Source organism: Vidua chalybeata, chromosome 2 (assembly GCF_026979565.1).
Source record: "Vidua chalybeata isolate OUT-0048 chromosome 2, bVidCha1 merged haplotype, whole genome shotgun sequence".
Taxonomy (NCBI): domain Eukaryota; kingdom Metazoa; phylum Chordata; class Aves; order Passeriformes; family Viduidae; genus Vidua; species Vidua chalybeata.
The window spans coordinates 32,887,701-32,913,539 of record NC_071531.1 but is presented as its reverse complement, the minus strand read 5'-3'; the positions used below and the strand labels follow the sequence as shown (position 1 = coordinate 32,913,539).

The window sequence follows — 25,839 nt, the reverse complement described above, 5'->3', positions numbered from 1 at the left end:
CCAATATGAACTGCATTGCTGAGATAAATATATTAACTGTGTTGCTGAGATAAATATGCTTAGGATTGATTATGTCCCAGACTTTCAACACCAGTGGTGTAAATGGCACATCTGCCTTTACCACAATGCTGCTGCCTTAAGAGGCCTAGCTCCTGACATGCACAAGACAAGGATAGCTGAATTTTCTTGCTAAAACATACACTCCTTATCCTACCTACTTAAAAATCAGAGATGCTGCATGCAGAAGTGAAAGCCTTTCAAGGTTTCTGATCTTTGTACATTGTATTAATATCATAAATACATTTAAAAGTAAAATTGCAACAAAAAGTCCATACCCATTTTTTCCACTGCATACATTTAATATTATTGAGGAGCTAGTTTCCTTGTTTAAAGATAACTTTTAATTTTGACTGGCAATAATATCAATGCATTCCCAAAAACACAAGTGCACAGAATGAAGCCATTCTTAATCATAAATCCCACCATTAAAAAAACCCCAGCCAACCAAAATCTAACACACACACACACACATATACAGAGACTCTAAGTTATGTATTTGCCAGTACCTGCTATAAGGGGCTAGGAGTTTCAGATGAAGAATGAGATGGGCAATCACTGTAATTTTCCAAGAAATTCTTTCTACAGAGAGCTATTATGACATACAGTAAATTAGACTGGTGACAGACTTCTTTACAGCTGTTGCCACTTGATGCACACCCAACTGTGGAGCAGTAAATCTTGAAATAGAAGCTCTAGCAGGTAACCAATGTACAGCAGTGCAGGAATAGAGCACATGTAAACTCTGAATACACAGTTTGAAGTGACTCAAGCCCCAGCAAATATTTTTGCCAGAGAAGTCTTCATTCTACCTGTAAGCAAACTTCAGTTCAATGAAGACATTAAGACTGCAGCCTGCTGGTAGATACTGGTATAGGGCAACTGAGCCCTTTGTAGGCCAACTGATCTGTACCCATGGAAGAATCTGCTATTCTGATTAAAAGCAAAGCTGCTATTATATGAAAGGGTAATGGAAATAGTTTAAGCTTATGAATTGGAATTACCCTGTAAAGCAGTGTGTGGGGAACTTGATTTCCTCCCGACCCCATTTGCTAAAAACAAGTCACAAAACAAGCATTGAGCTAGAAATAAATCATTTATTTTAAAACAATACAGGTTAATAAATAGATTAGTTATCAGAAAACTTAATAAATAGCCTTTTATAATTTACACAAGGCAAATACAACATGCCTATAACTATTTTTTAAAAAGCAAAGAGTAAGCTTGACTTGTAAGCCATTAACAAATCTATATATACATTATTTGGAAGCTAATAAAATAAACCGTTTTTATGTAATCTGTAGTAACTATATTGCAAGAGCATTGAAGCAACCAAACCTGATATTGTATTTTTTTTTTGCCAACTACCTTTTCCCTATATCCCATTAGAGCTACTTTTTACATTCCAGGGGAAAAAAAAAAAAAGGAGAAAGTTCCACAGTTTAAAAAAAAATAACTTAAAAATACCCTTTTTGTATAATATTTTCCCCTCTGTAGAGCAATTGTCTGGGGAGGGATGTGGACATGGAAGGACCCAACAAAACCACAAACAATAAAGAAACCCCAAACTTATTTTCAGCTTTTAAAAAGAAATTTCTTAATCTGTAACATTTCAACATTGCTGTCTGATACACTTGGGCACTAGTAATGATAACTGTTGACAACATTGGTGCCTAACACAGTACACACTAAAATTCTGCATTCTGTAAGCCCACAGATAGCACCAAAGAATTATTACAATGATAACAGGTAACAGATAAACATTTAATAATGCTTGATTTAACAGTAAAACTTCAGCAGGTACACAATCTCAAGACAACCAGGGAATATCTGTAGAATCCTTGATGTCTTATATTTATAAAACAAGAATGTGAGGGGGGTACAATGTGCAAACAACTTCCCATTTAAAGCACTCCCTATTTATTAACCCTAAATTTCTTCAGATGCAAACCCTGTATTTTTTTTAAATAAAATGAAAGCGAAACATCACTTTCTAGTTTTTCAACAACTTAATCCAGTGATCTGATTTTTCAGTGCTAGTTACTTCAGAAAAATACATATGTTCCGATAAAATCAATATTATTAATAGGAAGCCTCACTTGTCAAACTGTGATGATAGGTTCTTATTAATGTTAGTTGCAGCTCACTAATAAATAGGCTCTATTTACACATACAGAGTCCTGGAAAGTCGATACAGCAGATAACTTGTTTAGATATTTTTCTTTTTTTACAGAAGTACTTGAAGTGTAACAAATGTGGGGTTTTTTGGTTGTATCAAAAAGGTTTCTATTCTCCTACTGAACATTTGAGGGAGTTTTGTGTTTGACACCTAATAGAGATCGTGACTAACAAATGCAAATCCTCCATACACTGAAGGGAAAATGATCAAAGAGCTATCCTCAAGTGAGTACCGAGTAAATATGTTTGACATGTATAATAGAAGTCAGACATACAGAGTGAAACGCCTTTCCTGGGAGTTGAAGGTAATTCAAATGCATTCCACCACTGTAATGAGCCCACTTTTTCTATGTGTAGCCTCTCCCACTTCTACTTTGGAATCAGAACTGAAGTCATCTGGCTTGCAGCTATCAATGCATATAACACAAATGAGAAGGTGAAAAGGGCAGACCCATGAGGGATGCCAGAGCTCAGGAGACAACTATGCACATTTGCTCCCTGAGATGATGGAACTCTGATATCTGTCTTATTCAAAGTGCTTACTTGTCAAAGGGGTGGGAAAAAAAGAGGGAACAGCTAAAATTCAATTTCAACAGTGCCTCCTTTTAAATCACAAAAGCAATGGGACTAAAAAAGGTAGGACACCTAGAAAGAGGAGGGCGTGGGACGGAGGGGGAAAGAATCATATCAACAGTGACAACAGAAAATGCTAATACATTTCTAAATTTAGAACTGAACCAGATCCAGGTACAGCAGAACTTGAAAGAACACTGCTACACACTGAACGAAGTAGCAAAAATAAAGCTTTCAGTTACTTAGCATTCAAGAAGTAAAAGGCTGCAGATACAAACGATGTGCAAGGCCACAAGAATTTCTTTCACCTTATGTGCTGGCTTTTGACGTCTTTGTTTTAAACATCAAGATTAATCAGACATTTCTAGAAAGCTCATCACAGATGAGGAGCAGCTGGGGAGAAGAGAAGAAAACTGTGCTGATATTTATCAGTGGTTACAATGGTCAGAGGACCACAGAAGACGGTTGCTACTTTATTCTTCCTCTGCATAGTGAGCACTTACCAAGTAAACTTCGTGTGGTGCAGAAAATGTCAAGGTTTAAACAGGGCAATCAAGTTATTCTGAATCTAACATTTACTAATAATTTGCATATGCATCTAACATACTAGGACAGGCACTTTATAAATAATTAAGAATTAATTTTAAAATCAACTAAGACAAACAAATATGGCCAAAGAAGGAGTAAGATGAGACCACAATAATTTCCATTCTGACCTAAAGATTTTCAGAGAAGTCTTCAGAGATTAAAGGCTAATACAAAACCAACATACAACTCATGATCTCTGAAGCTGGATTTTGAAAAGACAATTTGACTGCTTCAGAAAACAGGTAACAATGTTTTAAAAGGTAGGTTAGTACAGGTCTTGTAACCTATGTGCAATTCCAGGTTCAATTAAAAAAAAAAAAGGAGGAATTAATATGACAAAATATGAATGTTTGCTGAGAACCAAGATACCATCTTCCAATCAATAATGGACAGAGGCTAGTTTTACCAGATTTCATAGCCCAATTACCCTCATCTACAATTCTCAGACTTTCTAAAACCTTGCACAGTATTTGAAAATCCATGAAGATGGTCTTTTCTCTGCTAGAGCTACTCTATTTCATTAAGATACCCAGTTACTGTGTGTTGGCCTGTAACAATGCACATTTCTGCCAACTCAGAGCCATTCCCTGCAATATGGAGTTTTAAAACAACCTTGCAAATAACATAGTAGGGGTATTACTCCCTCAGAACAATCCCTTCAGAACACTAAATCTTTTGGATTCACTTTTGCAATTATTGCTGCCATTAGTAGGGCTTACAGCATTCATTTTAAATGAAAATGGAGGCTGAGTTTTAAGGAAACCTCAATTCAGGTCAACAAAAAACATCACAAGAACAGACAGTATTACTCTCCACTCATCAACATGCATGGTCCTGTCAGGCAGCTACAAAGTTACATTCATGATTTCTTGATAAAATAATCTGATTTTTCTCAAATACTGTCTTGTAATCACATAGGGATTTTCTGTTTTCTCGGGAGATGTTCTGAACAAGAGATGTTGAGTTCCACTGCACTCTTCCATTTTTGTACTTAGATGGGAATAAACATTCATTGCTTTTCAAGCTTTCAACTTTTTGACTCATGATGTTTTCGCTACCAAATATAAGTAGAACATGAAATTAACTATTTCATTCTTTAACATATCAATATTCTCTAAATGGTTTAAACTGAGCTGTTTGGAGTCATCCTCATCATAGCTTAAGCTGTCTGTATTACTTGTCAAAATATTACAACTGAAGTATGCACACAAGTCTGTGAATTACTGATCTGACTGTATGTCCCTGTCAGTTACCTAAAACTCAGCTCTCTGAATGCTTTCATTTTTTCAGTCTTTAACCTCCTTTTCCCACGTTACAAGAACATAAGACCATCTTTTTTGAGCTATGAGAAATCTCATGCTCTTCTCTCTCTTAAATTTCTTTTTTTTTGTGGTCCCCATTTTTTAGCTGTTTCACAAAATGGTCCCCTGCATTTAGTCACTAAACTAAAATAAAAGTATGCTGGACTGATTTCAACACTCCTCTTCCCATTAGGACTATGAGTTTTTCAGAAGCTGTCAAGGCATCCAGAGCTTTCAGTTCGAGTTTGTAAATTCTTCCAAAAACATATGGTCCTTCTAGATGCTTTACGTGTTTAGAATTTGAATACAGTCCGATATTGTAGACAGTGAAATTGAATTATTAAACTGGTACAGGCCATCTGAAACAAATACATTCAAAATTATGCAGTAGTTTTTGATTGCAAAGGCACTGAAACAGTTCTGAGCTGCTTACAAATAAGCCACCATGTAGGCAGTGAGCCTGTGCATCATTTCCACATCCTTCACAGTCTTTCTACCTGCTCCCAATTAAAACTCTCAGATGAATGCAGTATGTCTTAATGCATGTAAGTTACAAAGAAAAATGCATACCTGGACACTACCATGAGCTGATAATTAATTAGTGAAAGATTTAAGGGTCCACAGCTCTCTATAAAGATTTCAATTTACAATTCCCCTGTGTCTTCACTGCATGGCAGACAAAGTTGCCAAGACAGTCACTAAAAAGAACAAATCTACAGTCCATGATCCAACAAATATTTGTCTGAGAATTCACAGCCTTGACAGAGAAGACATTGTTATACTGAGATTCACAAACCATTTCACTTACTTTTCCCCCCTTATTTTAAGGTATACATCACTTATGATGAAAGGTATCAGATTGAGTGCATTAGAAACTGATGTCCTCTGCCCACAGAAATGGCACCTCAAAAGTCACAATACAAGCTTTTACACAGGTCTGTTAGAATATTCACAGAGCTTTTCTGATGGACTACCTTTTACAGTGAGGATATACATCGGTCTCTATGCTGACTCAATTAGTAGTTCCAATTAAGGTCATTTATTGTGTTGACTGGGTTACATGGGCAGCTGTTCCTTTGAAACTGGATGGAGGCCTTCAATTCATTTCACATAGGCCACCAAATTGTTAGAGGGTAGTTACCAACCTGAATCCTATTTGAAATAGTGACCTAGAAATGAACAGCTCTGCATCCTTCCCTGAGCCATCCAGTTTCCCCTCAGAAATATTTTAATCTGTCTTCATGTTAGGTTTGTTTAAATCTCCAATATTGAAGTTGAATTCCTTGAAGACTTGTATAAGAACAATTCCAATAGACACTGTGGTGAATCCACAAGCCATGCCCAAAAAATCTACGACTCCTACATTACTCCACTCCCTGAAAAGGATGGCTGAAGCCAGCAGGACTAGGGTGGTAAACACAACGTAGTAGATGGCACCAAACACAGAGGAGTCAAAACACTCCAGTGCCTTATTGATGTATCTGAACTGAATGATAATGCTACATCCTAATACTGCCAGAAGTACCAGACAGAGGTACAGAGCCCTTTGACTTGATGGGTTATTGTGAAAGATATCTTGAGCAGCCAGCCCAATGCCTTTTGTGCTGGGAACAGTGAAACTGCCCAACAGAGAGCAAATACTGATGTAAACCATAATATTAGTAGGTCCATGAGCTGGAGCTATCCAGAAGATAAGCAGGAGAAGCATTAGCAGCACTATGCAGAGATAACCCACGAAAACTGGAAAACAAAAAGAAAACAAGAAAGTATCAAGATGAGAACTCTTGGTCTTCTTAAGATTTTAGCAGGCAAATCATGTCCTAGCAGTGACTTTGAGGTATACATCACAATTAAGATTTGCTATTGAAGATAGACCCAAATCACTGAGCTTCCAGACATATTGGCATCCACGACTGATGTTGTCATGTTCTTTGGGAAAAACAAATGCAGAAAATTACACACTGTGGCACATTTGAAATGGATTTCAGATAGCTTTTTAAATTTTATTCTCTTTTCCATTAGGACTATACTCCTTAAAGTCTCCTATGACAGACAGAAGGATAACACCTCATTCATAATCATTAAGGCACAGTGTGTGGATCCAGCAAAGAGCTTAAACATAAAGTTAGATCCCACTAAGGTGAGCACAAGAGTAGGGACAGTTAGAACAAACATGAGGCCATATTATTTACAGTAAATCATCAGTACACATATAAGATCAGTGAAAGACATTTCATGCTTTAGAGATTTAAAAAAATACATAGCCAATGCACTTTGTTCAGATTTAAATGGTAAACTGAGATCAAGGTATTTTTTTCTTTTCTTTGTTTACAGACTTTTTGAATAGCTGATGTTATTAGGTTTGAGTTTCTCTCACTTCAAGAAAATACAAGAAAAACAATAGCTGGCAGTTTAGCTCTTAAGCAAGAAAAATAAAAATGAGCCTGGAACATATTAGTACCAGTATGTGTCCTCCAGCAGCTGGTGAGAAAGAACAGGCATTTCAGCATATGTCTCAACAGCCTATTTCTACATACCTTTATTGTGCAAATAAATCTGGGAACATAACTGGTATTTAGTATAAACTTTTAATTTAAAAACCATGGAGAAATAAAGGAGAGAGGAAAGACAGTATTTTTTTGTTTTGTATAAAACAACTTCAATTGAGGTCCTAGATTTATACTTTTCATCTCTAAATAGCAAGATACAGTCTTTCATAATGTTATAAAATTACAAGTTCAACTGGCCATTGTTCTGAGCTTGTTGTGCAGGATGTTTTCAAAAGTATCCATGCTCTCCTTTCTGCACACATGTCCCAATAAATATGACAAGTTCTAAGAAGAGTGGGGCATAGTTTTCTTACACAAAACCTGTACTGATCTGCTTCTGTCACATCATGATTTCTTACTAAGTCAATTTCCCTACCTGGTAGAAGTGGTAAGCCTCTTCCTCAAGCATACTCCTGCTCAACCTCAGAAAATCATTATGAATTAATGAAAAAACCAACTACCTGGATTTGTAAGCTTCTCTTCAAGTTCAGCCTGAGTTGTTACACTCTCGGACTTTGGGGAATGGATAATGAGAACAACAGACCCAGCACAGCTCAGCAAACACCCCAGCTTGCCAAGAATGTTCAGCTTCTCTTTCAGCAGGTAAGAAGCTAAGATGGACCTTTGAAAAGAGGAAGAAAAACAGAAGTTTGACTATATCCTGTTAATAATGTTTAACAGTGCTGTGCCATATGAATTTCCCTTTTAAAGGAGTATTATCAAATGTTGCTGAGTTCTCAAAATGTGTTTCTGACTTATCTAAGGAAAGATTCATCCATTTGCAGTTTTACTCAATCCTTGATGTCTCACCTTAGGAAAAAAAAAAAAACCAAACAACACAACAAAACAAGACAGAAACCCCGAAAAACTCCTAGCCACAGCACCACAAAAAACAAAACCACACCACCCCCTCAAACCCTTCCCCAAACAACTGAAATCTCCCAAACCAGGTATCTGACCCCAGAGGCAGACATCTACCCACTACCAATTTGGTGAGCTGTCACAAAGCTCCATTTTATAGGTGCTAAGCAGTCATGAGATAAAAGTGACCTTTGGTTACAAAGATCCCAGGGCTGGGCTCAGATATGTAATTGACCAAAGTAAGCAAAAGTATGTGGCCTAGGATAAAATAATAGGTGGTACTTCAAGCACCATCAGTGTGCTTCATAGTGATAGAACTAAAGACAGACAAGAAGCAATGCCATCTACACTCTGAAACAGATGACCAGTGCAGTCACAATTCAGTAGGCAACAGAAAAATCTCAAGGCTTTGTTTTCAGAGTTGTGCTTTTTCACTGCAGTGATTCCACAACTGTAGCTCACCTATTCACAAAACATTAATTACATATTAAACTCCTTAAACTCACTGCCTTTTCTGTGCCTCCCACAAACATAACTTCTAAGAAGTTGGGGGCATGCATGTGCAAGGAACTCTCTTGAGTTTTCCTCCTTGGAAAGAGGCCAGATCCAATGAAATGCAATCAGTATCAATAAACACATGTGGGCTGTGGATAGCTGGGTAGAGAAAGACTGTGAGACAAAAGGAAAGATCTACATAGTAAGGGAACTGTGAACAAGAGAATAGGCAGAAAAGTCCAGAATAACCACAGAAAAGGGAGGGGAAAAAAAGTTTATCTGTTCCAAATCACAGTGAGAGCTAAAAGCAGAAGACACCCAGGAAAACCCTTCTTCACCACTGCCTTCCCCCAGCCATGCTTTCCTGGGGAAAATAGGAATAGGTGACATTGTAACACATCATGAACAGCCATAAGCCTAACATTTCTCAGTGGATCTCCAGTGAGCACAGAGTCCATCTGACATTTTATTAAGTAGTAATGACATCCAGATAAGAACAAGAAAAGTAAACTCTTACCCAAATGGAACGCCAAGAGCTCCCAAGGGTGTCACTAGCACAGTTGGAACTGCAGTGTAGGCCAAGAAATTCCCTATTTGACCCAGTGCCACTGTCAAGGGAACCAGAAATAAGCCTTTAAACCCCTTTGTAAAAATAAGTAATCAAAACTTGCCCAATACTGTTTGGGAAAGACTGACCTAACTGGAAAACAGATGTTACAATTTCCTTAGTTCTGTTAATTTTGCACATAAACAAAATGGCTGGAAATTTTCTATAGTTTTGTGTTTGTTAATACAGGATTTATATTTGCCACACAATAATATCCAAGTGGGCACAGTAAATAATCTCATTTGTAACTTCTCTTAGTCAAATATAAATAAGACTATGAAATAGAAACACTCATGGATTATAATCTCAGTATTACACTCAAATATTTGTATGAGGAGGGGTAAAAGTATATATAATCCATGGTTTCATCTTTAGAATGTGCATTTATGTAAAACAAATGTACTTGATTATAGTTCCTAACAGCAGTGTTAGTTTTTTGGGGGGAAATAGAGACAGTGCTGAGGAATCTTCTACTGAAACACTAAAAACATGCGTAAGGGCTCTTGAATACACTACATCAACTTTTCATAACACTGTGTAACATCCAAAGTCATTCCTGACAACTGTAAAAAGAACATGCCTGACAAGACATAGTAAGAGCCTCAACCTTATTTTTCTTTCCTCCAGTAAAAGCAAATTCTGAGATATACCACAGTATTGCATATCACAGTTGTGATAACAGTTCATGTGTTCAAGTTTTCAGTTAAAAAATAAAAGCTGGATGGTTTTGCAAGTGCTGGCAAGTTTATAATAGGTCAACATACTTGCATAGTTACAGGGTCTGTGGTAACTGGCAAGAAGCTTGAGATTGAGCACAAATTACATACCGCTCAAATTTCCAGTTGCTGTTAAAAGCCATTATCAGCATTTAAAAACATTTCAAGAATCCAAGATGTCTTTATGCTCAGGCTGGCACTGCCCTCAACTATCAAATCTATCATCCAATTTTTTACATCTGCAAAGCATTCTGCAAATGTTAATTAATTTACCAATTTAGCTCACATTATCAGTAGAGCTGAAGACCTGTGTAACCTACAGGAAATATGAAGGAGACAAACAAACTCACAAAACTGCAGAGTGTGGAAAAATTATACTAATTAAATTCCCTGAGGCTTTCTCTATGTGTAGGAGACAGAGAAATTGATGAGCAGCATTTTGAAGGCACAAGAGACAGCGGTGGTCTTCCTGTCCCTGGGAACAGAGTAGCTCGGTTATCAGCCTCAGGCTGTTTGGAGATCTGTGTAGCAACTCTGGCATTATCTTCAAGGCATCTGAAGGCATTGGGGCAGATCTTGGATGGAGAATGGTGCACAGCTGTCACTCTTCATTTATGCAGATTTCATACATTTCCAAATGACTCGGACAAAAGGTTGCTTTTTTTGGAGGTCAGGTGTCTTAACTTTTTGTTAGAAGAACTCTTAACAGATAGCACCAACATCAATCCATAAAGTAGATCTCTGAAGCATCAGTCCAATGGAACATATTGTAAGGCAACTGAACTTACTGGAGATTTTCCATATCACCATGTAGTAGGAACTAGTAGTAGTATCAGCCTCTTACCACCACAAATGACAGACCAGGACTAGTTAACACCAATTTAAAAAAGAATCTCAGTGATTGTTACCATCTACCTGATGTTGAGGACCTTTGCTGCCAACCTATCCAGTCCTCTCTGAACAGAAATTCCTCATCAGATACATCAGTGCTGTAAGTCAAGACATGACTTCAGTCCGTGAAGGCACACCAAGCTTTTAATATGATAAACAACTACCAGTACCCTCAAAGTTACTTCAACACAAAATCTGATGCACACTGGCATGTTTCCATTAGCCAGGAGACCAGGAGTAGACCTGTACAGCAAAAGATATCTATCCTAGACATGCCAGGGGGTTTATTTCAGACTAACTTCAGCCTGCTCCTGCTAACTTCAAGTCTATTTGCAGCTCACATGCATCAAGTACATTAAGTATGTTCCTAGAATTCATCTTCCAACCTACTTTCATTTTAAAGACCAGGTTAGGAGCCCTAACTCTGCTATGAAATGTGAAATACAGCCCAATCTGTGGTGACAAACAGGAGATGCACTTCACAAGTGTACTCCCCATCTGTAATACAACACTAATGCAAATGTTTTCACTATAAGAACCAGCCACATCTATGCTGCTATCAAAACCTGCACTGAAACTAATTAATTGGCCAATTAATTAGTTTAATGATCATTGAAATACCTGTACACATGCTGCAATCACTCTTTTGACTACAGAGGAGGGAAAAATCCCTTAGCAGAATGTGCAGCCCTTCCTCTGAAGTCTTCAGTAATCCAGTGGATCCCAGGGCCCCCGAACAGTTGGGCAGCATTATGCTGACTCAGCATGCCAGCACAGAAACACTTATTCACCATCTGAACAAATACCATGAGAACAAGTTGATAGTTTATGTGGCTTTTGTTAGTCATCCGAACTCCAAATTCTCTGCTTGAGAAAATGACGTCAGCTGTTATCATTTCACCCAGATAACTGGGGGTATTGCTAATTCCACAAGTACCACCTTTCCCCAAATAGCACCTTTCTTCTCTGCATCCCATAGGTGCCTACCTGGCCCTTGCTATTGCTGTTTGTGACTGTGCTGCCATTGTGAGTCTATAATATCCACAAGCAATTCCTCTTGCTCGGTTCCTCGGTAAAGCTACTGAGGTTTTGTTTTGAAATACCCGTGTCTAGCTACTGGAAAAAAGCCAACTGATACCATTCCCTTCAGCTGTTTTGCCTTCATTCAATTCTGTCAGCATTCAATTCTTTTAAGCATGAAATTGTTTTCTCTGATTCACCAAGATAAGTCCTGTAATAAAACCTTTTTAACTCCTTCTGCTTAGAGATTACAGATGAGAGCCTCAGGAGTAATAAACAGTGACTGATGCACAGATTTACTTCTACTTAGGCAGTAGTGATCCTGTCAGGAGAGGAAGCTGTCAAAGTACTAAACTCAGGTTAAATAAGCTGAGGAGTTTTCTTCTGAAGCTCTGTTGGCTTCTACACTTGCTGTGAACTTTGTCCTTCAGTGGGATCAATCGGTTTCATTCCTTTTGCATAGCTTTAAGACAACAAAACCAAAAATCAGGGACTTACCTTGCTGCCACAAAACCAGGGGCACAACTGGACTCATATACTTCTCAGAAACAGCATCAGAACTTTCCAAATAATTCACAGAAGGCTGGATTAGAGTCTAAAAGTGGGGTATGATTCTAAGCTTGTGGGCAGGATTAGGGCTGATGTGTAAGAGGAGAAAGCTAGCTGCTTCCCATGCTCCAGATTCACATCAGAGAATGAACTTGGTGTTAGCAGAGTTACAAAGATATTAAGGTTAAAATTACACTGATCTCATATCAGTACCACAGAAGGCTTTGCTTTAATCTTGCAGATTAAAAGCAAAACTGAAACTGTATCTGTTGAACAAGAAACCAAAAGAATTTTGGTTTTTTTTTTTTTTAATAGAGGCTAGTTAAATGCTTTCTGATCTAAAACATAACATGTGCTCAATGAGCCCTTTTGTGCAGAGCGACAATTTTTAATTCAGCTTTGACTTTTATTAAAAACTGAGCTGGCCAGTGCAGTACAGGGACACAAACCATGCAAGAGCCCAGAGTCAGAGCAGTGTGTGGCTGCCAAGGGCTGCAAGTACCAAATGGTTTGGAAATGTGGAAAGATGTCTGACTCATGTTTGTCCCAGCTCTTTGCCTCTGCAAACACCACCAGGCATGGTAGCCATGGTAAGAGTTTACTAAAAGTGGAATATTTCTAGGGATGGAAATTTCATGACAAGGGAGTGTGAGATTCAAGATGAAAACCCAGATTTCTTGATGTCTCCTATCACCATCTAAGCAAAGCTCTCTTAAAAAAAAAAAAATTAAAACTTTTTAAGATACTTACTTGCAATAGTGCCCGACCACCATACTATATCAGTTAAGTATGAAGTACCTGGAAGTATAGGAAAATGTATTAGAAAAATATGAAATCAAAATATTGGAACTATGAAACAACTGTCTCAGTTATTAAAGACTTTAATCTTAAACCTATTCTTCAAGGCAATTGAACCTGAGATTAAAAAAAAAAAAAAAAGAATATTGGATTTGGCTTATGTTTCTAAGTAAGACCTTCCTAAGATAATGTGTTAGTCAGAAGTTCTGGTTCCCAGTTTGAAGTACCTATGTGACACTAAAGCAGTATTGTGTAGAAAAGCATCCAAAATATCACCAAATGCTTCTGAGGGTGACATTTAAACATACAAATTAGAACAACTTCTAGGAGAACTCCTATGGATGCAGAACATTAATTGCTCAGTTAGTTTGCTAATACAACCTCAGTGAAATTGTGTCGGAAAAATTGCAGCTGAGAAATTGTTTTGGCAGTTTTGATACACAGGTTTGACAGGATCATGGTGTCGCCTGATCCTTTTGCATTGGAAAGTGCTACAACTGAAGCCTCTGAATTCCTAACATAGTTCACTACTTCAGCGAGGAGTAAAAACTCTGCATTGTCCGCAGTGCCTCCCAAACTGAAGGATGATTATTTTCACTGTCGAGTTATAAGCTCTTGCCTTGGGATGTGCCCAGGTGGAGCCTGTGCACACAGAAGTTCTGCTTCTGTAGAACATCAAGGCTCATGACCACTTCCTAAACTAAAGCGTGGCCTTCTCTGATGAGCACAGTCTTGGCATCAAGTCACACTCCTATGTTTTGCTCCTCTTTCTAGCAATACAGCTCTGCATTCATTTGGGAAGATGCCCTCTCAAAAGCTGCTGGAATAGTAGGCAATATTGTACCTACTCTGAAATCCCAAATGGAAGAAAAACACAATCATCACTAACTCTGGAGACATATAAAGTATTAAGCACTTGGAAATCACACTATACGATTGAAAAGAGATGAAATATGACTAATGAAAATAGCCAGCTTTAGCGTGGGCGTAGTAATTTTTTAGACTTTTGTTATTGCATATAAAATAAAAACACTGCTGGGGGCAGAAATTGTAGAAAATATTGACTCAAGTAAGGTAACTTTGCAAAATATTTGTCACCCACTGCTGTTTCTAACTAGACAAGGATTGCTAATTACATCAATACTATATTATTGATTCAAGAGAGAAGACGGAAGAGACTTGAAGTGCCTCCTTGTTAATTATACAACACCTGCTGAAGACAATGGAAAGAAGACATCATTTGATACTGGCCATCTCAGACTTATAGCTCCAACTGCTAGATTCAAGGCAGATCCCTACTGCTTCATAACATGAAATACAGGGAAACCTGGGGTATTTTCTTGGATGCCTCCTCACTGAGCATGCCAAGAGAAAGAACTACAAAATGCTCAGCAAGATGCACAAACACCAGTAATGTCTTCAAAACAGGAAGTTTTACAGCTGCTAGCACTGAGAAAGCAGGCACACGCCCATCACTCACTTAACCCAGTGCTCCACTGAAAGCTCTTCAGGAGTAAATACACTCAAAACGGAAACTTCCTCCAGCTGCCTTGGGATGTAAAATTATTTTTCTCTTGTGTTTTGTGTTTTCTCATTGTTTCCCTTAAAAAAAAAAAAAGTATGTATTTATGATGCAAATGTGATCGTTCTGCGCACAATCAAAATGGGTTACAGCCATCTTGGCGGGAAAGGGAGCCTATGCTGACTATGCTTGCAAAACAAAAGTTTGTCTGATGCCTTTAGATGCAAGGTCATTGCAGAAAAAGAAAAAAAAAAGCTTTTTAGATCAGGCTGCTAGGTTGTAGTAACATAGTTCCAAGCTTGCTTTGCTCCACTGCATTCACCCTGAACATGCTAGATGCAGCAGGCAATGGAAATGCAAGTACAAACAGATATATATAACATATTTATTTGTATGTGCACATATATGTACATATTTACATATGTGCAATGTATCCAGAGAAAATACTTTGTCATGGAACTAAAAAGGATTTCTTATAAAAAAAGAGTTCCTAGAACTTGTGGACACATGCTCATACACCATCACCTACAAAAACAAATGGCTACTGACCACAGCAATACAATTCAAAGGCATGATGCAACCTGTGTTTACAGTCTTCCCCTTACACAAAAGCATGACACTAAAAACAAATAAATTTTTAAAATTGCATTTGCCTATGTTCAAAGCATGAAGATGCAACTAGCAAATGCTGTTCAGCTGCATGCTTTGGGGAGCTCAAACTTCAAAATAAAATTCAGATCTTCACACTTGTGAATTTACACCTTTTTTTTGGCTAAACTGTCTAGACAGCACAGTCAGCTCCTGAGTATGTTCACCTCAGGAAATAATAATGAGGCAAGAGATTTCCATATGAAAAATGTAAGAAATAAATTATTTCGTGTTACTGATCGGTCTCTTCTCTAAAAGCGGAAACCACTATGTGACTGATACAACTTGCCTGTGTCTGTGGAAGTTCTGGAATAAACAAGCAACAAGATATGCTGGTGCTGTTCATGGCAGGAAACTATCTAAGCCACAGAAACTGGTAGTAAAGTCCCACAAGTACATGACAAAGAAGAACCTGTGTATGGACAGAAGTGCAGACAATACACAAGTTCCCAGCGCTGTGTTACAGCTGACAGACCAGCGCGCTGACCATACATCAGGAAGCTGTTGCCGATGCGCAGTTAACAACCGCTCGCTGCTCTCCCCCGCTAATACATCCTGACTGACCCTCACCTGCCGCCTCTCCGCTCATTTACCACCTCCCTTGCGCCTCGATCCAGTCATGGACCTCTGATGTCAAACACACTTAAGGTGTCAAACTGAAGCCAGCTCCCCGGTCCAGACGCCGGGAAGGTGTCCCGCACACCAGGCGACACGGCCACCCCCCGACACAGGCTCTGACACAGCCCGTCCTCCTTGGCCCTCGGGGCGGGCCGGGTCCCCCGGCAGCCCTGCCGCCTCCCGCCCTCCGCTCCGGGCCGGCCCCGCCGCAGCGCGGGGAAGGGCTGCGGGGCGAGGGAGGGAGCGGCCCCGCGGGTGGCTGGGCGGCCCCGGGCCGGGGGCAGCCGTCCCGCACGGTGCCGGGGCCGAGGCCCCGCACACCTGGGAGGTTACCGGGGGGTCGCGGGGTGCGGAGGGAGGCCCGGAAGCCCCGGGAGGGGCGCTCCCACCCGCCGCCACCGCAGCGCCGGGCCCCTACCTCTCCCGCGGGCCCGCACGATCCCCTTCTTCTGCAGGACGAAGGTGGAGCCGTTCACCAGGCTGGAGACCACGGCCACGCTCAAGCCCAGCGACACGGCGGCGGGGCCGGGGCTCTGCGCTGCCCCCTCGCCCGCTGCCGCACCGACCGCCATCCGCATGGCCCCGCCGAGAGCTGCAGGCGCGGCGGCTGCCCGGGCCCAGCGCTCCTGGCAGCGGCTCTGCGCCGGGACCCGCCCTGCGCTGCGCTGCGCTGCGCCGGGGGCGGCTCCGGGCGGGAGCGGCGGCAGCCGCGGCTCCTGGCGCGCGTCCCGTGCGGGGACGGCAGCAGGGTGACGTCACAGCCGTGGCAGCCCTGCCCCGACGGCCGGTGTGGCACCGCGGCGGGCGAGGCCACCCCGCTGCCGCTGCTGTCGGGGGTCCCCGGCGTGGGGAGATACCGGGCAGAAGCTCGGAGCTGCGAGCGTTCATGGGCAGGGGGTGCGGGACGACGTGTAGGGCGATGCGGAGACCAGGGGGATGTGGAGAAATGTGCACAGGAATGTGGAAGGAGACGAGGATGACGGCAGGGCGAAAGGATGCGGAAAGACAGAGGGATGCGAGAAGACGTGCAGAGGGATATGTTGTGCAGGACAGACGAGTCCCGCCGGGCAAGTGTTTCTGGTGTGGGAGCAGCGCTTCTTCCCAGCGCTCTCGCTTTCCCGTGGGGTTTCTGAAAATTCGCGTTGGCTTCCCGGTCCGCCCGACAGCGTGGGATGTTGCGACGGCAGGGCCAGGCGGGGGTCAGGGCTGCCGTTGCAGCCGCCACTGTGACCTGGAGCTGCGGCTCCATCCACCCTGCCAGGTCAATGTGAGGGGCAGAGCCGGACATCAGCCAGGCGCTGTGTGGCTACACACTGGGAAAGCTTGGCCTCTGCCGGGAGTCATGCACATTGCCTGAAAACTGGGGGATCCGTAATCACTCCCGCGGTAAATCCAAGAATCCACTTTTATTTCCAGGAAAAAGTTCACTCTCTTCTAATGGCATCCAAGGTCAGATACTCACATTTATGAACCTCCTCTCTCAGCTGTCACTCAGCATCTTCCAGGGAGGGCAAGAACAGAAGCCATCCTGCCATTGCAGAGAAGGGCTGGAGATCCCTCTGGCAGGAATACAGCTGGGCCATCACAGGGCCACTTCTCTTTGAGAGAACTCAGTCTCTCAAAGATGAAGTGCTGAGATGAAAGTAATCTTCCTTGCTCAGCAAAATATTTTGTAACAGGTATCTCACTGCAGTTCGTACTATTTCCAGATACATGTTGAAATAAATCAATCCATAATGGATTCCTGTGGCAACATCCATCTAAGGAAATGAGTTATGGTATCTTGGCTTAATATAAATGAAAGTGGACATTTTTGTAATTTTTAGCAATTGGGCATGGTTCTTAGCATGTATTTTGGCATTCCCAGGAAATATGAGTTTAGAAAAGAGGAAAACTCCTGGAAATATTTCTCTTGTCCGCATATTTCTTGATTTGCCTACACTGCTTGAGGCAGCTGTCCTAGGAAGGCACAAGAACACTGTGATGATATTTTTAAGGTTTAATGGCAAGATATGTAATACTTACTGCAGTACTGCCCATATTTTCACCTAGGTTGTTTCATCAGGTTATTGTATCAATACTGAATGTAATAGAAGAGAAGATTCATCCTTGTGAGACTCACAAGACCTGCAAAATGAGTACACAGGAGGTGGAAGTACAGTTATCCATAGCAACCCTTGGAAACAAAGATGGAGGTGAAGACAAATACAGGCTAATTATAAATATCCATTTCTGATCTATATACAGCCTAGTAACATATACAGAAAAAAAATATTACAGGAAATAATTTATGCTTGCACAGTGGAAAAATGATATATATTTAACAGCCTTTGCATCTAATTATCAGGCAAGTTTCTAAACACAGCTCAAACCTGGCCAATTTTTATACTCAAAATCTCTCTGTGGTGTGGTTGAACTAAGATAAAAGCAGGTACCAGAGGTCTCAAGGAAACAGTTCATTTCAATCCAGCCCACTCCAACCATGTCATTTTAATAGCTTACTCATCTATCATCTACTTACAATCTAATATCCTACTTATAAATCTTATATATGTAATTTCAAAGTATGCATTTGGATAGGTAATTCTAACATACCTAATCTGCCTTATTCAGTAGTTACTCTTGCACTTGCCATATAATAGGTATAGTGTTCCTAAGGATTAGTAATAGACTAAAATAATATTTGCAGCACTGTGCAAGCATAAATTATTTCCTGTAATAATTTTTCTGGTATATGTTAGTAGGCTGTATATAGATCAGAAATTGAAATTTATAATTAGCAAATATCTTGAAAAACAGCCTGAAATCACCCAATATCTGCATTTTTAAGTTTGGACATTATTAAGTAATTTGGACCAAGACATAAAAGTACTTCAATGAAAACAGCTGTTATCATTATTTGAATGGAAATAAGATGATCTTTTTTAAACTATTACATGTATGGCACATATAAACTCCTTAGGTCCATCTAGTCTTCTGGGGCTGAGTTTCATTGTGATAGCATCATTCCTGCTGCCCAAGCTGTGTCATCATGTATTCCTTTGGGTTAGTTTGGCTTTGACCTTGCAATGCTCAGTATCACTGAAGTCATATTAGCCTGATGTCTCATGAACACACAAATTGCATAGGAGGAACCTCAGATTTATGTGTCATTTCCTCAAAAAAACTCTGCTCCTCTCCATTATCATGGGTATTTAGGGTCAGCCAAGAGGTAGGAGGAGTATTTGTTAGACTTTTGTAAGTCTCCTGTCCAAAGGGAGGGATGAGTGATTGAAGTAAGCTGGAGTTCAAGTGAGTGGGCAAAGTTGGTAGAGGTGATGCCATGTTTTTTTCAGGGGCAATGGACCTTTTCTGATTCAGATGTTTTTTTCCCTGATTTTAGAGGGAAGAAAAATGCTTGTGCCTGATCTAAAGGAATTGATTGCTTCCTCTGTAATGCCTTGTATTCCTCTGTTATGTTTGGTTTGTGTACAAAAAAGATTTTTTTTTAAATTAAATCAGTTGTTGGGCTGTTTTATCAAAGCTAGAGGAAAATCAGATAATTCTGTACCTGGCATAGAAGGAAAATACAGTAACTGAGCCCAGAAGATAATCTGAAACTCCTTATAAAATAGCTGGGAGAGCAGGGTGGAAGTTTACCAACAGCTCAATCAGAGCCTGAAGCAACAGCAGTAAATCTCCCTGGCAGAAGCACTGTGCCAGCAACTGAAGCAGCAGGAACCGAGATTGCAAACTAAACAGCAAGAAGACAGCAGCAATCCTACTTTACTAGCTCTTGAGAACCAAAGACCAAAGTTCTCTCTAGAGAACCAAAGTAAGGGCAGTTATATGAAGACTTGTGCAATGATCCACTGAACCTAGGCCAGGAAAAAAAACCCTAAAAATCCTTTATAGGCAATCTTGATCCGTTGCTTGGAGTATAAAAAGTGGCTTTGGTATAAGTGGGACATCACTGGTACAGGTGGTCTTGCTTTGGAAAGGAGGGGAAGGGACCTGAACCTTTGTGGCAGTTCAGCCCTTGATTTGCTATGGGCTTACATATGTATGGATGGGAGAATGAATGGAAGCCTGCTGAAATGTATTGCTCTGCAAAGATGGGTCTTGTCAGTTTTTTGGCTCTTTGTTTTATTAACAAGGACTTCATTGAGTCTTTGGGCCCAGATTTGGGCTTTTGAAGTCCAGAGTGGTCTTTGTGAAATGAAATTGTAGTGCTGAGTTCTACTGCACTGTTGACAATGGCCACAAGACTGGCTCCTCTGCAGCTGGAACTAAAAATTAAGCTCAGCCTTGATGACTGAATCTGACTGTGTAGTACTGCAATGAAATGTTGCCTTCTATCTGCAATACTGAGCTCACACAAGTTTCTGTGGTGTCTCTGTCCTATGGGTCACAAGAGGAAGGGTGGCCCTTGGCATACACCAGCTCTCTTCAAGGACAGAACAAGCTGCAAATCAACACAACTCAGTGCAGTCTTAAGCAGGAAAATGAGGGATGGTTTCATTTTTCAAAGGGTCCAAGGCTGGTGCAAGGAAGCTTGTTAGTGATGTGCAAGTCTGGTCTGAATGAGTAATGAAGGCTTGCTGCCACTTTTGCCCATGGAAAACAATTTCTCTGCTAAATGACAGTGGCCACACATAGTTCAGGGGGTTTGGAGAATTTCAGCATCCTGAAGAGGTGATGCAAGACTGATTTTAAGTTATTGACACAGGAAGTACAGCAAGACTACTGCAAACAGACCATACCATTTCAGCTTTCCTGCAAGGAAAACAGATCTCTTCAGAGAAAACCTGTCCTTCATGCAGCAGGCAGAAGTCAGATAACTAGTTCTGATAAGTGTGCACGATCATGCTGCAGAGAATTCACACTAATTAACATCATGTCTGCTCATATTTGCTCTGCAGAATGACTAGGGAACACAGAAGAAAGCAGAGATTTCCCAGTTAATCCTGTAGCAGATGTTATAGTTCACCGACATTAATTGCAAACTCTGACCAGGAGATTTTTTTCTATGCCGATTTCCAAAAGTTGGTTACAAAATCTTACTGTGATGAGTATAGCATATGTAGATACAGCTCTGTTTCCTCCTGTATTAGGAGTGTGGTAAAAGCCCAGCACAGTATTTTAGCATGAACCTTTAGAACTGGGCTTCCAAGGCATGGTCATCACAATCATCTTAAAGTCCTCCCCCTCCTCCTGGCTTTATTACAATCTCTCAGTAAAGAATTTGCCTGTCTTTCCCATACCTTGTCTGTATACATACTATTCTTCTGTTTGAGATAAAGGGAGTTCTGGCTTGGGATTCAGACTTACAGGTGTTGTCTGTATGTTTTTATAAGCTTTGATATGGTGGCCTTTTTTGCTTCATAAGCTGCATACCTAAATAAAGTGTAGTAATCACTGAATTACCTGTGGTCTACCTGTGGTTACAGGAAGTCTCTTCCTGTTAAGCTGGCCAGCTGCTGAATTCCATGAGTGAAGACTACATTTTAGGGTATACCTTGGAGTTTTGAAAAATTAAAATTCTCTCAAGTGAGGAACATTGGAGGCACTCTAATTAATCAAGTAAACTCACTTGTCAGACTTGCTGGGTAGTTCCAACAATGTATGTATGGATTTTCTACTATATTGTTCTTTGGCAAAACATCTTTTCTAGCAAACACCTCAAGGAATATTGCAACCAGCTGACAGTTCCGAGATCAATCTCTGTACCCTTGAGCACAAACTGTACTCTGAAGCTGGAATGTCATGATAAATTTTATTTTTATGTGGGTGCTTTTGAATGGGGTTTCACTGTTTAATGTTGTTGGAAAACTGAAAATGCATTGCAATGTATCTGAACTGGATTTTTTTCCTTCAAATCAAACAATAGGATACCATGAAAATGGTCCCTATTTAACTACTTTCCTCTTGAAGCTTCACTTTCAATTGACCATGCATTTGCAAGCTGTAAAGCCATTGTGCTCCTGGGACTTGGTTATTCAGTTCCAGGTGTTTGCAGTATACCACCATAGTAATATGTTCTATTGACTAAATATGTACCTTCCCAGCAGCAAAGCTACATTTGGAACTTCACTCATCATTACATCTGGGAGCACAAAGAAGCAGTCTGTCTGCTCTGGGAAAACAATGCAGAAATGCTGGGATTCCCAACGAATGGCCTAAACAGAGTTCTAGCTGAAGAAATGATGATAGGCTGATGCAAACTGTTTCTAGGGAGAGTCTACCAGACAGTCCATGATGGAAGAAGGCTTTCTATGATCTGCTACAGATAAGGGCAGCTGCAGACACAGCTACTGCAGTAATTAATATTTGTTGTGGTTTAACCCCATCCAGCAACAAAGAACCACATAGCCAGGGTGGGAAAGAGAATCAGAAGAGTAAAAGTGAGAAAATCCATGGGTTGAGATAAGGACAGTTTAATGGGACAGAAAAGGAAGAAAATTATGATTGATGATGATGATGGTGATGTTGATAATATCTAGAAGATGTGTTGCAGTTGCTCACCCCTCACTGACCAATGCCCAGTCATGTCCCGAGCAGGGACCCTGGGCCAGCTCTCCCCAGCAGTTTATATGCTGAGCACGTTGCCCTGTGCTATGGGATATCCCTTGGGCTAGGTTAGAGCAGCTGTCCCAGCTGTATCCCCACACAACTTCTTGTGCACCTCCAGCTTTCTTACTGTCAGTGCATGAGAAGCTGAAAATTCCTTGACTTAGTATAAATACTACTCAGCAAGAACTAAAAAACTTGTGTGTTATCAACATTATTCTCATACTAAATTCAAAACACAACACTTTACCAGCTAGGTGAAAGATGATTAATTCTATCCCCGCAGAAACCAGGACAGTACTTAATATTTAAAATAGAGTTTCATATATGAAACATCTGGTTAAAGAGTTGTAATGAAAGCCAGCTGTTGTAGTTATTGACCTATGCTGGAAGGAAACCATTTGGCATGAGGTTGATCTCACTGTGCTCAGCAGATGTTCAGTGTTACACCACAGTCATTGCATATGCTGATCTGCACCTTTTAATAAGACAAGGCTATATTCATTTGTATTAAATGTGGCATTAAGATCTCAGGCAAGGTCAGAACTTTCTAGGGAAATTTATTTATCTTCTCTAAATCCTGTCAATATCCATGCTGAAAAGTCATTTTTCGTAGTAGCTAAAGGACCTCTTATATGAAAGGTCAATATTAATGCCTTGTTTTACATCATGGATCCTAACATAATTGGGGTTTTAATGATGACTAAAATGTTTGGGTTGAATTTGGTCTGACTTCATGCAAAGCAGCTGACAGGAATGCTGACTACTTAGGTGAAATTGGAAGCCATGTTTCTTGTCCTTAGCAGATGAAGACCAAGGGACATGGGACAACTGAATTACTGAGTTTCTTCTTATTTCAGCTGTTTTACTTATGTGTTTGAGGCTCTCTTTGACATACATCTGTCTTAAGGATTCATTTGATAATGTTTTTTCCTCAAATACTTACTCCAAAGGGTTTGGTCCCTCTCACAGTTCTACTGATAATTGTCACAGTGTTATATTTATCCAGGATATATGGAGATTGTGATTACTGGCACCCTGACAGCAACTGACTTTCGCACAAAAGGTATTAGGTGCTAAACTTTCAGAATCAGTTTGGAGAACAGGAATCCCTGTGCTTACCTGTCACTAACTTTGAAATGCCAAGAAATATTTACTGGCTATGTGAGATGTCTAGCAAATATTGCAGGAGCCTTCAGGGCAAGTCTTCCTATGTATAAACTGCAGAGAGATAAAATGGACTTTGATGTACATCATACTGTCTTTAGTTTTACTGATTAAGAGTATTTTAATTATGAGTTTAATGATAACGACTGCTGAAATGAGATCTCATGGTAGAGAGTCATGGATGACCATAACAAATAATAGTGTCTCAGGTTTAATGATCTAATCTTAAATTCAATGAAATTATGAGGTTCCTTTGTCAAATAAATGCCACTTAAAAAAAGGAAACAGAACAAAACAACAGTTTTTAAAAGGAACCTGTGAACAAAAGAGTATTTTAAAATCTTTTATTTCAGGACATCTTTCCTTCAAATGAGATTGCCTGCATAAAAGCACTGTGAAAGGGAGATAAGATAATTGCTACTTCAGCAATAGAACAGCAGGAGTGCCTGAAGCTCCCTCCTGTCTGAGATTTAGACAATAGCTGGAACAGAATAATTCTCTACCTTAATGTTTCTTTTGGACTCTGTTTGCCTGACTTCAGTTTTCCAACCCCCAAAATTGATATTTGGGAGACTTCCCTCTTTGGGACCTTAAATAAATAATTGTTTTGTCTGTTTGTTTTGTTTGTTTTTCCCCCCTCCCTCTCCCACCATTCCTTTTAACATCTTCTGTTAAGATCCAGGGACAAGGACAGGTGCTGAAATATCTGCCATGTTAGAGCAGGGAAGGCTTTCAGCCATGGCTGTTAGAATGTCCTCAAAAAGCAAAAAACTAGCAATGGATCTAAGTGGAAAAAACAATAATAGCAGAATCAAAGCCGTAGCTTGCCTTGCTGCTGCAAGGTGGGCTACCACCACACAGGGGCTCGAGGAAATGATCCCCATGCTGAGGTGCTGAGAAAAAGTGGATGGAATTTTTTTTTTTTCTAGCAAGTGAGAAAACAAACAGCCTGCTATTTGCAGTAGTGCTTAAAACAAATACATGTGAACACTTGCTGATCTGAACTGTGAAATGAATGCATTACAGTTAGGCTCTGAGATTCAGAACTGAGTTCTTCTCAGTATTTAAGTTTGGGCAAGTGGACCTACTAACAGCAGTGTGGTGAGAAGAAAGTGGCACACTAAGTGCCACCTGAGCATCTGGACTGTGAGCCTTCTTTTCCCCTGGTTCACTTATGTTAGGGCATCTTTTTCCATGCACTGAGGATTGCAAGCAGGAGCATACAGGTTTTTGAGTACCCAGCAATTATTCCTTGGTGAATGTGCAAAGAAGGGAGCTAGGTCTAACCCATGGGGATAAATAGGCCTAACACATCTGGCATGCAAGCCTCAACACCCCAGGGCAACATGTTCTTCTTGGTCACACCACTGTCATCATGTGGGAAAACATCAGTCTTTGTCACTCCTTGGAGCGGGATAATCCTCTGTCTTGATGAGCTGTTGTCTTCTACCTGCCTTCTGAGATTTTTTCCTCAGTTTTCTAACTTTCACATCAGCACTGTTCTCTTGAGGCCTTGAGTTAATAACAGATATGAGTCAACACTTTCACTTCTTTTTTCTTTTTTTTTTTTTTTTTTTTTTTTTTGGTGTGTGTTTTGTTTTGTTTTATGTTTGCTTTTCTTATCCTGCCTGATATTCTCATTGCCTGACAACAATTTTCTTCAGTAAAGTTACACATCTTAATTAATTAATTGGATGCTGGGCTGTGGGCTACTGTTTATGATCTTTGGAGAGGACAAGTCATTTTAGCACAGCTATTCTAAAACTGATAATGGATGCTTCATTAGGGATCTGGGGAATACATCTTCTGGTGAGGGAAGATGGCCTGTCCCTGGGGAGCTTCTGAAAGATGAGCAGGGAGGTAGGAAAGCAAGAAAATTACCTGGGAGCAAAGTGCTTAAAAGACTCCCTTTGGGTGAGAGACTGGCTTCACCAAAAAAGTGTAGCTGAGGCAATCTGTGGATTTTGAGAGCTGCAGGGAGAAGCCTTCTTCTTCTGTTGTCTCTTTGTTCTGCTCAGGAGTGCTGATTTGGCTCTGTGGCTTGCAGCAGTCACAACCTTCTCCTGAGTCCTTTCTCAGCCTGGCTGTCAGGGGCTACTTTGTCCCCTTCTCGCTCTGCCCTCTGCTTGCCATCTTCCCTGCTACACTCCAG

The 25,839-nt window shown here is 40.5% G+C and overlaps 1 protein-coding gene across 1 annotated transcript; it reads right to left on the bottom strand.

Annotated features, from left to right (window-relative positions):
• Positions 1-1,134: 1,134 nt before the first annotated feature.
• On the bottom strand, positions 1,135-16,564 carry NIPA1 (NIPA magnesium transporter 1). The gene is made up of 5 exons (XM_053936423.1): positions 16,390-16,564; positions 13,136-13,183; positions 9,120-9,210; positions 7,708-7,868; positions 1,135-6,437 (listed from the first exon to the last, which is right to left on the bottom strand). The coding sequence occupies exons 1-5, from the start codon at positions 16,547-16,549 to the stop codon at positions 5,926-5,928; spliced, it is 972 nt and encodes a 323-aa protein (XP_053792398.1). The 5' UTR covers positions 16,550-16,564; the 3' UTR covers positions 1,135-5,925.
• Between the last annotated feature and the right edge of the window lie 9,275 nt (positions 16,565-25,839).